Here is a 17,205-nt window from a genome sequence, read left to right as displayed (position 1 = left end):
CTGATATCGCAGGAACAAAGTCATGGTAGCGCATGCATCGCACTAAAAAGCACCAATCGACAGAGGTACAGTTTTCTAAGAGCGCGGTACCAACATTATCGCAAGAGAAATCTCTTGGTAATGAGACGAACAAAGCTAACTTCATATGCCTTCTGAAGACTGCTTTATCAGAGGTGGGTTTTAGTGAGTTTACTAGCCTGAATCTGATGCAGATGCTGTCATCGTCCATTGTGCGCTTGCTGCATCAAAGTCATATATGATTCGGTGACAATCACAGCAGACGACATCGATATCATTGTCTTGCTCACGACATTAGGAAGAAATCAATCTAATGTATTTTTTTAAAACCTTTAAAAGGGCGTACGTCCGAACAATTGTACTGTCCTTCAAGTTGTATATATGACGACGTAATTGCAGAGAATTTGCTGTTTCTCTATGATAACATTATTTGTCAGTGAGAAAGTCGAGCCATCTTTACTCAGTGTTGTTGACGAACATTTTTTCATCTCTTTATATTGCAGAAATAAAGACGATTCTCTGGACACCCTAAGATAAAAACGACTCGCAAAGACAGTGGGAAAAAATGCATTTAATCTCTTCTCACTTCCTCCAACATCAGATGCAGCCCGTTTTCACTCACAGTCTCCGAGTGAATCACCAGATTCTGGAAGATTGGGGCTGGATCATTGCTATCTGGAAGATTGGGGCTGGAAAAGGCATGAAAAATATTGGATACGAATCCAAACTCCCAAGCCTCCAGCACCCCCGGAGTTTATGAAATTAATCTGTTGAAGATGCAAAGGAAACTGTGGAAATGCGTTGCCTAAATGCAGCCCTCAAATGTTCAGCTGTGTCCTGAATATTATTTGGTCTAGAAATTGTCCGTGGATTAGGCCCACTGGGGATACCACACAAAAAACGCTCCTCCAGACTCTACCTCATGGGTGGTGGGGAAAAGAGTCAAAAACAATTTAATCATGGCATAGGAATATTAAGATCATAATCAATTGTATGAATAAAAAAATATATGAATAGAAAATTAAGCCTAACATTTTGTTTTTGTTGCATTCCTATGAGTATTTGAGAATCTGGTCAAGTTTGAAGCGCTGTAAAACCTAGAAGAATAAATAAAATTAAACAACTTTATAGTGGAAATTGTTCGTTGAAAAACTCTCTACAAAATTTCAATAATGTTATTTTATTGTAAAATAAACTGAAAAAAGTTATAACCTCCAAAAGAAAACTTGTTAAAAAAATTACTTATTTTCGTTTATATCTTTGTTGTTGGTCACTGGACGATAAAAAGTGGTAGAAACAAAATACTAACCCCACCCCCTACATATTAAAACAATAAAATTGACGCCTCTAACAAATGCAAGATATGCCCTAAAAAATGTAATATTTTGATGGACTAATAGATACAAAACAAAAAATACGAAATTGGGAAGAGAACAACTATGAAAAATGGGCGCCACAGTTTTCACCCGTTTGAATCCCAAAAAAACAGAAATGGAATATTTACAAATCAAAGAGAAGAGTGTAAATATCATTACAATAAATTATGGTAAAATTCACGATATTAAAATATATTGAAAATATCAAATAAATGAAATTATATATTATATCATCACCGACATGAGAACTGTTTTATTAATATAAGTAATATTTAATTGATAAATACACAAAACGAACAAAATATTTACTAATTAATATATTTTGGTTTCTTCTTAGCCTTCTATCGTCCACGTTTGGACATAGGCCTCTCCCAACTCCTTCCATCGGTCTCTATCCTGAGCAACATATTTCCAATTCGTTCCGGCTACTCTTTTAATATCATCAACCCATATCATCTGTGGTCTTCCTCTCGGTCGTTTACTTTGGTAAGGTCTCCAATGTTGTATCGTGGCATTCCAACGTTGGTCTTTTTGTCTAACAGTGTGGCCTGCAAAGCTCCATTTAAGTTTGGCAACTTTTGTTGTTATGTCCTCGACTTTTGTTTTTGATCTTACCCAGTCGCTCCTCTTTTTATCTGACAGTCGTATACCTAACATTGCTCTTTCCATAGCTCTTTCTGTTGTAGCTAGTTTATTCATATTTGCCTTGGTTAGGGTCCAGGTTTGACACCCATATGTCATGATAGGAAGGATGCACTGGTTGAACACTTTGGTCCTCAAATATTGAGGTATTTTGCGGTTCTTAAGTATCCAACCAAGTTTTCCAAATCCTGCCCATGCTAGTCTTGCTCTCCTATTAATTTCCGCACTTTGGTTTTCTTTGTCAAGTTTCAGGATTTGGCCTAGGTAGATATATTCCTGGACTTTTTCTATCTCACTGCCATTTATAGTTATGCGTCTGGGGTTATCTGTGTTTGTCATTATTTTTGTTTTCTTCATGTTCATTTTTAGACCGACGTATTGGGAGCTGCCTGCGAGTTCCTCTATCATAATTTGCAGTTCCTCGAATGAGCTCGCTATAATCACAATGTCGTCAGCGAATCTGAGGTGATTTAGCTTCTTGCCATTAACGTTAATGCCATAGGTTGACCAATTTATCGTTTTGAAGACGTCTTCTAGTGCTAGGTTGAAAAGCTTTGGCGATATTACGTCTCCTTGTCTCACGCCTCTCTTAATAGGGATGGGATTTTTATTTTCGTCTAGTTGTACTATCATAGTTGCATTTTCATATATATTATGTATTAGTTGTCTATATCTCGAATCTATTCTACAATTATTAATAGCTTGTTCTATGGCTTTTGGTTTACACATAATTAAAATAGAGACTGCACCAAATATTTAATTATAATTAAATATTTAATGTTCAATAATGAAATATACACTATAATACTATAATAATAATATATTGTAATCGCCACGCTAGTAGACTCACGGGAACCTAATTTCTAGGCGTGGGCTAATCGTGCCCTTTCTCACCTGTAACTTTTATGTCTGTCACAGCATGTGACTGTCATGAAACTATTAAAAATAATTGTTTTTCAATACAAAAAATACATTAATTAATACTATTGCTACTCTGCTTTAAAAAAAAATTATTCAAAAACCAAAAATATTACGATACTTTATAACTTTCACAACTTTAATACAATGACAGCTATAAACTTCAAATAGAGCTGCTCTATAATCTGTCAACTTGCTATATTTATACTAATTTCTATACATTGTCTGACATTCTAGACGTCACTAGACATAAAAGTAAGCAGTGCAAGAAGTGAAGGATCCAGGACTGTATTGCCTCCATGTACCCGTGTGTCTAGTAGCATGGCGTTTACTGTATAACAAAAGATTTTAAAAAAGGAACGCAAATCCATTAAGTATCTTGGATTTTTTAAAAAAGTATGGTAACTTGGAAGTAGCATCAGTCGAACGGGCTGAGATAACAGGAGGAAACGTACTCACAATAAATTAGATAAAGCTGATAATCAGATCAACTCGATTCTGACCTCGGCAACGGCCAAACTTGGATTTCCAATCGAGTCAAATTTGGATTAGGAATAAATTTCGATTTCCAACCGGATAAATTTGGATTTCCAATGGAACAACCTGGAACTCTCAATATGATAACTTTACACCATAATTGGATGGTGAAAATACAAAATTAAGTGTTGAATGGGTTCATATATGAGTTCATTTTAAATGAATGAAGTAAAGAAACACAGACGTACTCACAATCTTTTAATTACTTCGACGACCGGTTTCGATCTCTACAATATACAGATCATCTTCAGGTCGGCGTTACAAGTGATTAAATGCTACAATTAAAGAAAGCCAGAGTTAGAACAATGTCTGTTTGTATGAAAACTGATAGAAAGCCCAAAACTTTGAAAAGTTCGTAAATGTTGATACTTCAGAACAGCCAAACAAATACATACGTATGCACGCACATGAGTAAACAAATACTCATAAGCACGGACACGTACACAGTTGCTTGTGGTTTAAGACTATTTGTTAAATTACATTAAACTTTAAAAAAATTTAAAAAATTTTAAATTTTTTTGGATTTTTGATCTACTTACATGCCGTTACAAGGGATGAGTTGTAAGTTCATCAGTAACATAATATTTTAACGTCCAGATTATGCTGTTAGGTTAGCTAGGTGAAGGACTGGGTAGACGGACATGCTTAGTAGGTCAAAACACAGTGAAATTGGAATGGATCATGAAGGCAGATGTGTTATGTGAAACAGAGATAGATGTGTTAGCTATGAGAAAGACAATGCTTGGACGAAAAGTTCATAGATGCAGCTAGAGTGCAGATTGACTGTGTGTATGTACTTGTACGATTGTAAAGGTCTTTGCTCTTAGATGTTTTTGAGCTATGGGCAAAGGTCTAAGTAAGGAGATTGACAAATAGGAATCAGTTGCAAGATTGTGTTCTTCTCAGTCGAAGGATTGAGGGGTGTCAGTTTGTTTATATCAATGTAGGTGCCTAACACTAGAAACTTTAAATGTAGAGAAATATAGGAAATTTGATTAATTTGATACAGAATGGTCAAGTTAAAATATTGGTTAAAAACCGGTGATTATTAAAGTTGCTTTGAGAAAAGGGGTTGGAGGTTTGGGGTTTGTGCTTTAATAGCTTAAACAAACCCCAAACCTCCAACCCCCTTGCTCAGAGCAACTTTAATAATAACCGGTTTTTAACAAATATTTTAACTTGACCATTCTGTATCAAATTAATCAAATTTCCTTTATTTCTCTACATTTAAAGTTTCTAGTGTTAGGCACCTACATTGATATAAACAAACTGACACACCTCAGTCCTTCGACTGAGAAGAATACAATCTTGCAACTGATTCCTATTTGTCAATTACTTTACTTTGACCTTTGCCCATAGCTCAAAAACATCTAAGAGCAAAGACCTTTTCAATCGTACAAGTGCATACACACAGTCAATCTGCACTTTAGCTGCATCTATGAACTTTCCATCCAAGCGTTGTCTTTCTCATAGCTAACACATCTATCTCTGTTTCACATAACACATCTGTCTTCAGGATCTATTCCAATTTCACTGTGTTTTGACCTACTAAGCATGTCCGCCTACCCAGTCCTTCACCTAGCTAACCTACTAGCATAATCTGGACGTTAAAATATGTTACTGATCAACTTACAACTCATCCGTTGTAACGGCATGTAAGTAGATCAAAAATCCAAAAAAATTTTAAAATTTTTTAAATTTTTTAAAGTTTAATGTAATTTAACATCTAGTCATAAACCACAAGCAACTGTGTGCGTGTGCGTGCTTATGAGTATCTGTTTGCTCATGTGCGTGCATACGTATGTGTTTGTTTGGCTGTTCGGAAATATCAACATTTACATACTTTTCAAAGTTTTGGACTTTCTATCAGTTTTCATACAACCAGACATTGTTATAACTCTGGCTTTCTTTAATTGTAGCATTTAATCACTTGTAACGCCGACCTGAAGATGATCTGTATATTGTAGAGATCGAAACCGGTCGTCGAAATAATTAAAAGATTGTGAGTACGTGTGTGTTTCTTTACTTCATTCATTTACAAAATTAAATATGCGAAGGATCAAAAGATACAAATATAAAAAAAGTTATAAAAAGATCTTACAGTTAACAGGGATCTAAAAACACAAGTTGAACTTCTCTTACATCTTGATGCCTAGTGGCAAATGAAATAGAATTGAAAAGGTAAGTTTTTTACAGAAAATTACTTAAATAGACAAATGTACCGTCAGTTGGTGTTTTGCGCTGGTCGGAATAGACAGAACGTTACTTGATTAATTGCATATTTTTCAGTTGCTTCTTTAAACGGATTAGCTGAAAGCGGTATTTCGATAAAAGGTGAAGGGATTAGTTTATATACACTCACCGGCAGAAAATTCCGCCAACCAAAATTTTTGATTAGGTTTGACAATCTATAACTTTCTTATTTCTACCCCGATTTTCAATATTCTTGCATCAGTTTGTAGGTACATGTATTGATGTAGATTGCTATTATTCCGGTAACAACAATTTTTTGTTTAGATGGCTATATACGAGGGTCAATGGAAGCGTTGTATTTTCTCCTAATTTTAAAAGATTCTGTGGAAAAATTGGAGGGCTCATTTTGTTTCATACTCCTTTTGTATTATTCTGGAGGTATCACTAAGGTTCTGTTTTTTAATTATCGGAATATCTCTCTTCTTGTAAGAGCTGTAAATAAAAACAATGCTTTGATGGTTTTTTAATTAAAAATATCAAACGCACGAAAATTAACAAAACAAAACAATTCAATAGCGGGTATGTCCATCTTTTGCAGCAACTACTACTCGCATTCTGTTTGGCATCGAATAAAGATGTGTTATCCTTGCCTGGGGAATAGCCCGATATTCCCCTATCAGGGCCATAACTATACCAAATTTTCTGGAGGATTAGGATGACGGCGAATAGCCTTTTTTTAAATCATCCCATAAATGTTCAATAGGATTGAGATCTGGGATGCATGCAGTCCATTCTAATCTTATCAATCGAACCTCTATTTTATGAGTCCTTCAGTGCTTTTATTTACAAAAAATGGTACAGCTCTTACAAGAAAAGAGATATTCGGATAATTAAAAAAACAAAATTTTAATGATACCTCCGGAAAAATATGACAGGACTATGAAACAAAATCAACTCTTCCATTTTTCCACAGAATTTTTAAAGTTAGGAGAAAATACAACGCTTCCATTCACCCCTGTATAATGCCGTTCAAGCAAAATTATTTTTGAGTTACCGGAATAATACCAAACGATATAATTACATGTATGTACCTACAAACTGGTGCAAGAATCTTGAAAATCGGAGAACAAATAATAAAATTATAAATTGTCAAACTTAATCAAATATTTTGGGTCGGTGAGTGTATTTGCAAATAACAGCCGTTTTATTCTTTAATGTCGAGTATACAGTCCCTGGCCAAATTAATAGACGCACTATAAGATTTTATAAAAAATGTTAATTATGAGGCGATACTACTTAGGCTTTTTGTATGTACCAGACACAATGTATATTGTTTAGTTGTCCATTTAATTCTCTATATTTTATCACAAATGAAACAACATTATTATTGAACGAATATGTATTTATTGACTCTTGAAGGAAAACAAAAATAACGACAATTAAATGTTATTTTGTTGAGTCGCCTTTAGTCACTATTAGAGCTTTAATTCTACAGGTATCGTAGTACAGGTTTGCAGTGATAGTATGCCGCGCATAATTAAAGCTCTAATAGTGGCTAAAGGTGGCTCAACAAAATATTTAACATTTAATTGTCGTTATTTTTGTGTTTTTCAAGAGTCAATAAATACCGGAGTAACCTAGTTGAGTCCCAGAATTTGTAATCCGTCTTTTCAATAGCCGAGTTGATTCCCAAAGATGGGTAAATTGAGTCCCGTGTCTACCTGGGGCTTAGTCGGTGTACGTAATGATTTCTAGGAATGATAAAACAATAATTTATTTACTTTTATTTATTTACTTATAATTAATATATTATAATTTTATTACGAAAATTTATACCTAAAATATTTACAGTAAACAATATAACATACATTTACATGCTAAGTATATGGTATTTAAATGCCAGTCTATGTATATGTATGTTTTTGTCTATTCGGCAATAAGAAGAAAACCAAAGGTATATAATGACCTTTTAGACCATGGATGGAGAACACTTTTTGTTTAAAGAACTTTGGGCAATATTCAAAAGTTCCATCTATATAAATGGTGTCCAAACCTGCCAAAAATTGTAAATTACTGTTGCAGGAAAACATAATAATTTGGTTTTCTATGTCGTTTACCATTAGAAAATCCTCGTTTTTGTTGGTTTTCACTGGAAATGTTTTTATGTTCATGAGCTTATTCCATACTTTTTGGCAATTTAGGCAGAAGCGTTCGTCGGGCGTTATAAATATTTTTCGGACCAATTTCACATCTTTGGTAGTCAAGGTACTAATATCGCCATTTCGTAATTTCTTTGCAAAATTTTCATATCACCCATTTTTATAGGTTCTTCACTGATATCTTCTACGGTCTTTCGCTTCAAGGAGTTACGTAACATTTGACGATTGCGTATATCTTCGTTTAATTCACTCTGATTGTGGTCATTCATAATTTCCGTCACTACGCTGTCCCCTTGGGTTTTTAAAAATGCTTTACATTTTTCTTTCGTCTGCGCACTACAAATCCAACGCTTGCCGTCATTTTTTAAAAATTTGTGAAAACGATATTTGAAACCATTCAACACAATCAATTGTTTTCCTTTTTCTCTAAGAACAATTCTCACAGAACTCATTTTGGAAATCAACTTAACACCGTATCGTATATGTACAATTAGATCGCACTCTATACTAAATATTTTGTGATGTAGGTACATATTGCTTTTTGTATTTGATTAACATAAATGCAGAACCAATAAAATACTTACACGTTAAAAAGCTATTAAAAGGTAATTAGAAGGATTATGATGCCCGGGACATTTTGACCCTTCTTAATTCAGGTATACGTATACGGGACTCAATGTACCTATGCCCATAAATACATATTTGTTAATTAATAATGATGATTAGTTTGTATCTAAAAATAGGTAAAAACCTATTTAGTATCACCTCATAATTACTTGTTTTATAAAATCTTATAGTGCGTCTAATAATATGGCCAGGGACTGTAGCTCCCGGTCTTGTGAAGGTTAAAATATAATATTGTTTTGAATGTAAAATCTACTTTAATTGCCATTGTAAAATTTAGCTAATATAAAAAACTAGTTTTAAAAATAAGTTTAGAGTTACGAGATCTTTCAGCTAAGTGCATGTGCTTGGAATTCATAGTAGATCGGTTCAGCTTTCAAAATTTAATATTTGTTTATTTAGCATGCCATAAATATCACGTAGTAATCTTGTTAGAGCAGCAAATTGGCTTCGTTCGGTCCTGACTTTACTAGGAAATGAGATATCATATGATACGATTTTATTTTCAGGCAACGTCGACCCGCATCGTAGGCGGTATCTGGTGGTTTTTCACCCTCATTATAATATCATCGTACACGGCGAATTTAGCCGCTTTCCTTACTGTGGAACGGATGATTACCCCCATAGAGAGCGCCCAGGACTTGGCCGAACAAACGGAAATCGCGTATGGAACTCTGGAAGGCGGCAGTACTATGACTTTTTTCAGGGTAAGTTTACGAGTTTTGATCATTTTTGTGGTCGTTGCCTTAACTTTTTATGTTATCAAAAGGGTTTTTACCAATAATATATTTAAAATACCGGATACTAGCAATTTTCGGTTAGATAAATATTAACAATCACCAATGATTTCACTTTTTTGAGAAAGAAAAAAAAGAGTAGTATTTAGACTCCTGGGAGCTATAGCTCAATGATTTTGGTTGTTAGTCCAGGGCGCATCTGTTTTGAGATTGACGTTGAGAGGTGACTCATATTTCTTTGCAGAAATTTCTTGGAATTAACTCCTATAATAATAATTGGGTTATCCTCCCACTCAAAAATGTTCGGAACATTGTGTAAATAATCAAAATGTCAAAAAATTAAGGAAAAATTCGATTTTTTTCTTCGTTTTTTGATTATAACTTTGAAAGTATTCATTTCTGAAAAAAGTTGTACTGACATAAAATTTTCGCAATTAAATTTCCTACAATATAGGATTAGTTACGAATTTTAAAAATCGTCACACTTGTTACAAAATAGCAATAATTTCGGAAAAAAAAACATAAGAAAACAAGTATGTATTGGCGTTTTACGTTTTTCAACCATTTATGCTAAACTTAGGACCTTCATATTGTACCCAAAAAACTATATAACATAGTAAAACAATACTATGAATTTCATTAATATCGCTGCAACAGAGTTTGCAAAATAAATTTTGCAATCCAACTTTCGCAAAAAAAATTCATTTTTCAAAATGTTGCAGGACTAAAAATAAAGCAGATAGCAAGTAGAATTTTTTTTACATATGGAAGAATAGCGTACCTTTCATTTGGTATTTCTAAAATTAAAATCCATTAACTACCACGGCGTCAGGAATTTTTTTAAATAAACATTAATTTTTGGTGCTACGCGCAGGACAGCGGTGTTCGATTCACACAAGTTGATTTCCACCAAAATTGCTTCCAATCTTTATCTAATATATTATTTTCTTACACTATATTTTGTTGTATTTTAATATTTTAATTCCACAAAAATCAAACTAATTTGATTATTGTTTGAACAGTTGCATATGTATAAAAATAAAAAACTTTTATTCTCTAACTTAAAATATATGAACATAGAAAGTGTTTGCCAAAAAAAGTGATATTTCAAAGGACAGAGCATGTTTGTGTTTTTATTTTGCGATAAACAAATTTATTTATTTATATCTAAATGTACGAAAAATTAAAATTTGTCAATCATTATCAATGGTCATTGGAATGCCCAATCAGAGAAAAAAAATGTGTATTTAAAAAAATTCTTGACGCCGCGTAGTGGTTAACCGATTTTAATTTTGCAAATTGCAAATGAAAGGTACGGTATTCTTCTATATGTAAAAAAAAATTAAACTTGCCGTCTGCTTTATATTCAGTCCTGCAAGATTTTGAAAAAAAAAATTTTTTTGCGAAAGCTGGATTGCAAAATTTATTTTGCAAAATCTATTCAACCGATCTTAATGACATTCACAGTAGTATTTTCTTATATCATAAAGTTTTCTTGGTAAAATATGAAGGTCCTAAGTGTAGAATAAATGATTGAAAACCTTAAAATGCGAATACTTGTTTTTTTATCGTTTTTTCAGAATTATTGTTATTTTGCAACAAGGGTGACAATTTTTAAAATTTTTAACGAATTTTATATTGTAGTAAATTTAATTGTGCAACTTTTATGTCAGTACAACTTTTCTCAAAAATGAATACTTTCCAAGGTATAATCAAAAAACGAAGAAAAAAATCGAATTTTTCCTTAATTTTTTGATATTTTGATTATTTAAACAATGTTTCGGACCTTTTTGAGTGGGAGGATAACTCAAATATTACTAGATGAGTTATTTTCAAGTAATTTCTGCAAAAAAATATGAGTCACCTCTCAACGTCCAAACGTACTAATATTTTTACAGATGCGCCCTGTACTGGTCTATGTAGATTGGCAGTTGATAGCCATTAAATACCAGTTTAGATTATTAGTACATACATTGATCTAAATTTAAAATTGATTTAAATATAAAAAAGTCGCGTAGTGCTACCATTTAAATGGCTGCATTTTGAAGAAAGGGGTGAGTTAGTCCCATGTACTAAGGTGCATTAGGGTGAATCTATGCACTTTTTGTACATACATAGATATACATCTACATAAATTTTGTTAAAAATTAAATTTTCTCTTATTCAGATTACGTCTCGGAAATCATTATTTCAAGCATATACAAACCGCTGCACTACAGCAAAATGTAAAGATGTTAGGTTTGATTGTGATCTTCAAAGTATTCGTTTTTCGTCATTAATTTATGTGAATGTTAGAGTCTAAGCCAAGCCGCACACCAAAGAAACATGAAACGAAAAACATGAAACATGAAACGAAAAACATGTTTCATGAAACTAAAACACTGCTAAACAAATCTCAAAGTCCGCCTACCAATGAAACGAGTGTGATTCATGCTCATGACACATTTTTATTTTCGGAGAGTTTCATGAATGGCCGGACGTATATTTGTTTAGCAGTGGTTTATTTCCATGAAACGTAATTTACGTTTCATGTTTCTTTGATGTGCGGTCGGGCTAAGAGTGTGACAGTGTCTTCAAGTAATTCCAAATATAAATTATTGTTAATATATAATATATATTATGAAGATATTATCTTCATTTAAATTACATAAGGTAATATATAGTCGGAGAGATAAAAGCGGCTTTTGTGCGTGATAAGTAATATGTAAAAACTATACGGGGATATGTTGAATTAGTTGTGTACATGACTTTCCCCAACGGCCGGAAATCAGAGTAAGAGACGAGGGTAGTTATAAGGGGTCAAAGTCGCGGTTTTTATTATTTTTTCGTGACGCTTATGATCGAGATAGTGCACTAAAATTTGGGAATAAATAGACCATGACATAACTAAGTAAAATCCCTAGAGCCGAAAACAAGAGTGGGGCAAAAGGGTAGTTATAAGGGGTCAAAGTCTCTGTTCTTATTATTTTTTTGTGACGCTCATATTCGAGATAGTTCACCAAAATTTGGTAATAAGTAGCTCATGACGTAACTTAGTAAAATCTCCAGGGACGGAACGCTGCGTGTCCGAGAAAGGAGTGGGGGCAGGGTTGAATATAAGCATTATAAGGGATTTTTTGTGACGTTCGTGATCGAGATAGTGAACCAAAATTTGGGATTAAGTAGATCATTACGTAATTAAGCAAAATTTTCAGGGGCGGAAACCAGAGTTGGGATGAGGGTAGTTTTAAGGGGTCAAAGTCGCAGTTTGTAATATTTTTTTGTGACGCAGCAGAGCATTTGTCAGCCACGCAGCGTTCCGCCCTTGGAGATTTTACTTAGTAATGTCATGATCTACTTATTTCCAAATTTTGGTGCACTATCTCGATCACAAACGGCAAAAAAACCCCTTATATTTTTACACTCACCCCTGCCTACCACCCCTTTGTACCCCAAGCAGCGTTCCGCCCCTGGAGATTTTACTTAGTTACGTCATGACTACACTTAGGCAAATATGCAAATTGCATATTTCTATAAAAGTTTGCATAACGTGCATATAACTTGAAATTTTAGGTGTATAGATATTCATCAAATAAATCAAGAGCTTGGAAATTTGAATATTTAATTTTTTTTTAATATCTCTAGATATTTATTATAGTGTTGTCCTTGAATAAGGGTTCCAAAATCTGCTAGTTTATACCTCTAGGTAAAAACTTTTATTGGGATGGTCAGTTTTAGAAATCAATTATGTTGTAAAATTGGAACCGGTAACACCTGTCTTTGTAATAATATTGTGAATTGCAATTTGAATCTACCGAAAATAAACACTGCTTCAAACTTGGATAAAACCTACATCTACGGATAAGGATAAAGTTTACTGCTCAATTTGTGGTAAAACTGGGTGATAATGTAATAATATAACATTGTGTGTTATATTATTTTATACGAGAATATTTTCTAACAAGTTCGCAATAAATCGATATATTTTTTACCAAGGAAGTAAAACTTCTCTTGTAGGGATGTAGATGGTACATAAATTTATTAAATTGTTTCTAAAAAGATCCAAGTTGGATTAAAGTGGGTATATCACTAGTACACAACAATCGTTTTCGGACTAATCAGTCCATCATCAGGTTGAAACTTCAGATCCAAAGTAGTTGGAACTAGCTACATACACACACCGGCAAAATTAGCCGAACACCTTAAAAATGGGACATGTTTGATGCCTTGAATTTCCTAAACAACTGGTCCGATTTGAGTGATTCTTATATATCGTTGGATATATATATATATATATATATATATATATATATATATATATATATATATCTAGAATATCGTTGTAATAATATTGTTGCTAGGCAGGTAAATATCATTTTATACCGGGTGTACCAATCATACTGTGTTTTTTTCTTAAAGTTTGGAACACCCTGTGGAATATTCTAGCACATGTAAAATATCAAAATTGATACTCGATTGTAGACTTAGGCTTTCTTAACATTTTCCTTTTTGATTCATTTACTTATATAAGATAATAAAAAAGTTATGTGCGTTAACAACTATCCATGTTTTTCATCAATAAATCCTCATATTAGGGGATGAAAGTATACTAAATTTGCAGTTACTCGAGCGTTATGGGGACGTATTGGATTGTGAAGAGTATGTGCTAAAATCAGAAAAAGGTTAAGTTAAGTTTTCCATAAAGTGGGGGACTTTACATTTTTTAATTTAATTTTCCATTTGGAACAATCATTTTTCTCCGCTATCTATCCATAATTCGAAAAAATTTGTCGAATAAAAGTTGCTTATTTTTACGTAAAGAATCCAAATCTACAATAAAAATTGGGGGCTCCTATTTAGGATTTTAAATTAAATCCCCAACCCCACCTCCGTGTGGGCTCGTGACACCCCACGGAGAGGGTGAGGGGTAAATTAAAAATTTTAAATACGAACCCTGCGATATTTCGCGATAGAACATCAGATCGTAAAACTGCAAAATACACTCATTCAATATTTTTCAAAAATCTACCGAATGGCACCAAACACGACCCCCCACGGAAGTGGGCTGGGGGGTTACTTTAAAATCTTAAATAGAGGAACCCAATTTTTATTGCAGATTTGGATCCATGACGTAAAAATAAGCAACTTTTATTCGCAACATTTTTTCCAATTATGGTGGTTCCAAAATAAAAAACGATTGGTGGAAATGAAAAATTAAATTAAAAAATGGAGAGTCCCACACTTTATGGAAAAGTTAACTTAACTTTTTTGGTTTTAGCACCCACTCTTCACAATCCAATAGGTCCCCATAAAGCTCGAGTGGCAAATTTAGCATACTCTTCTCCCCTACTATGAGGATTTATTGATAAAAAGAATGGCTAGTTGTTAAAGCACATAACTTTTTTATTTTCCAACATAAGCAAACGAATCAAAAAAAAATGTTAAGAAAGCCTAAGTCTACAATCGAATTTTAATTTTAATATTTTATATATGCTAGAATATTCCACAGGGTGTTCCGAACTTTAAGAAAAAAACTTCATATTTTCAGAAAAAAACTTTCAAATTAATCTTATTGTAAAATAAAAATGTATATCATAAAAATGTATACCAGACGGACGGGCATCGTCCGTCTAATCTTATTGTGTTCATGATTTATTGAAATTCGCGCGATTATTTCATCATAGGAGATTCTGACCAATAGAAAGCTACAGAAATAAAAATTAAACTGATAATTTTTGATAATATTCCGTCGTCAAGTATATTACGCCAGATGTCCTTCGTTGTTATGAAAAATACATTCAGTGACATTAATGACAATTAATGTTTTAAAAATTATAAAAGTGATGACTTTCAACCGTCAAGTATTTATAACAACTGTGTGTTTAATTATACTAATTTGTACTTACATAAATAAATTACAATAAAATTTTGGTTTTGAACAGTTTTATTCATGAAATAATCGCAACAAATTGACATAATTTCACTCCCCTTCGGGTCGTGAAATTAAAACTGTTAAAGTGTCACTAGGGAAAAATTCGATAATTTTAGAGCTCCTGTGCAATTACTACTGATAATTCGCTAAAATATAATTATGTTGACATAATATTTAAAAGTCAGATCAGTAGACAATTACAATGGTTTTGGATCGTCTTCATGGAAACCAATATCGTCGTCGTGGTAACCCATTATATTGAAAGTTTGGTTTTGACAACCTTGTCAAAGAATTAATTTGTGTATTTTCACTTTTAACCCCCCAGTGGTCGCTATATGAGATTTTCTCTCACAGTTTCAGAATATAGCGCACACCTTTTTTTTTGGGAATTTATACGCGCTGTGGTTCCTTCTAGTCTCCTAACTATCCTCCCTCGACAATTTAATAGACTCGTCCACTCCGATAGTGACTTAGCTTAGTTAGTATCACCATATTGTTGAGTCATTGCGCTTCATGTGACAGATTCTCTCATCAGGCGACCACCGGCGTCACCAACTGTGTATAAAAATTAATTTTATTTTTCCCCTTAAAACCTAAAATAATATCCTTTTATGATGTAATAAAAGGTACCGCGGATGTGGTCGATTATATGAAAATCCTATATTCTGTTTCACGGGTTAGTTGTACCTATATGGTCATTTTCCATATATTTTTCAATGTTAAATATTGGCGGCAACAATAATAACATTTTATATAAAGATAATAATAATAAAACAGAAAAACGTCGTCTTTTTAAAGCAAATGGCTTTATCGTTAATGAAACCTCATCTTTTTTGTAAAATTTGTAAAATTGTAAAATTGATATAACTCTATTTTTTGTGGTTTTTTTTTCAAACGTACGGCCCTAGAAAAAATATTGTTCTTAACTCATGCGGAAAGTGTCTTCCCCGCACTCGACTGCTTGCCCGAACTCCGCTATCGCGTCGTTCGGGTCAACGGCAGTCTCGTGCGTGAAAGTATCACTTTCCGCACTAGTTAGGAAAATAACTGTTTTAATTCCAAACAACTTTTCATAATAGCAATTTTCAATATTGTGAAAAATAAAGCTACTTTACTCTTGAGTGAAATTCAAACTTTTTGACATACCTCGTATAATATTCAAAAAATTTGATATTTGATGTTTAAATCTTAGCTTTTGGACCATGCAGAGCTTTTTATGAAGAATAACTTTTTTTCGTAAAATTAATAATAAATAAGTTTTCCAAATGGATATAACTTATAGGAACATACTGTATATTATTTTGTATGCCAAACGAAGAAATTGCAAACACGTAAATCGTAAAATATTTATCACTATCACATTATATTAGTTTTCTCTTGTATTCATGTATCTACCTAATGTGCACCATGTACAAAAACATTATCCAACTTCAAAGAGATTTACACTCACAGACATAAATTCTAAATGTATTATTACCACCGTAACGCGTGCTGAAATTCGTTTTGTTGCCAAAATAGAAGTTGTTGGAATTTTAGTGCGAAATTTTCATGAGATAGCAGGTAAATCGAATTAGGGAAACGGCCAATTTTGCAACATCTTGTGATGAGTTTCAAGCGCATTGCCGGTGGTAATCTCTGAAACGCTTCCTTTATTCGATAATCGAAAATTATATTACCTACTGGACTTCCCTCTGCAATGCATCCATCTTTCTGGCGTAAACTGCATGCTGCTTTTCAGACGACAACTAAATTGTTTGAAGTACACTTCTAAAATACATATGTTAATTTTGAATTATTAATAAATAATTTACTTATTTATCAAAATCCTTTTCAAATTTAGTAACTTTTTTTATTGATTTATATCATGTTTATTATATACTGAATAGAGTACTTACTTACTCGGTGGCGTTACAACCCTTCGTGGGTTTTAGCCGACTCGACAACATGCCTCCACTGATTTCTGTCTTGAGCAACCTCCATCCAATTATCCACGCCCATAGTGCTTAGGTCTCCTGCTATATTATCTCTCCACCGGAGTCGAGTGCTTATCCGCGTGGTCTCCATCCAGTTGGGACTTCCTCCCACACCAG

The 17,205-nt window shown here is 33.2% G+C and overlaps 1 protein-coding gene across 1 annotated transcript in view; it reads left to right on the top strand.

Moving 5' to 3' along the window:
- The window catches only part of LOC114327119 (glutamate receptor ionotropic, kainate 2-like), a 158,593-nt gene that overhangs the window by 64,926 nt on the left and 76,462 nt on the right, over window positions 1-17,205 (top strand). The window contains exon 6 of the mRNA XM_050657069.1: window positions 8,977-9,174. Coding sequence (XP_050513026.1) covers window positions 8,977-9,174 — 198 coding nt within the window. The remainder of the gene's footprint in view (window positions 1-8,976; window positions 9,175-17,205) is intronic.

This window comes from Diabrotica virgifera, chromosome 7 (genome assembly GCF_917563875.1).
Source record: "Diabrotica virgifera virgifera chromosome 7, PGI_DIABVI_V3a".
NCBI classification, from domain to species: domain Eukaryota; kingdom Metazoa; phylum Arthropoda; class Insecta; order Coleoptera; family Chrysomelidae; genus Diabrotica; species Diabrotica virgifera.
Note: the sequence above shows the minus strand (reverse complement) of the source record. Positions and strands in the feature narration are given on the sequence as shown.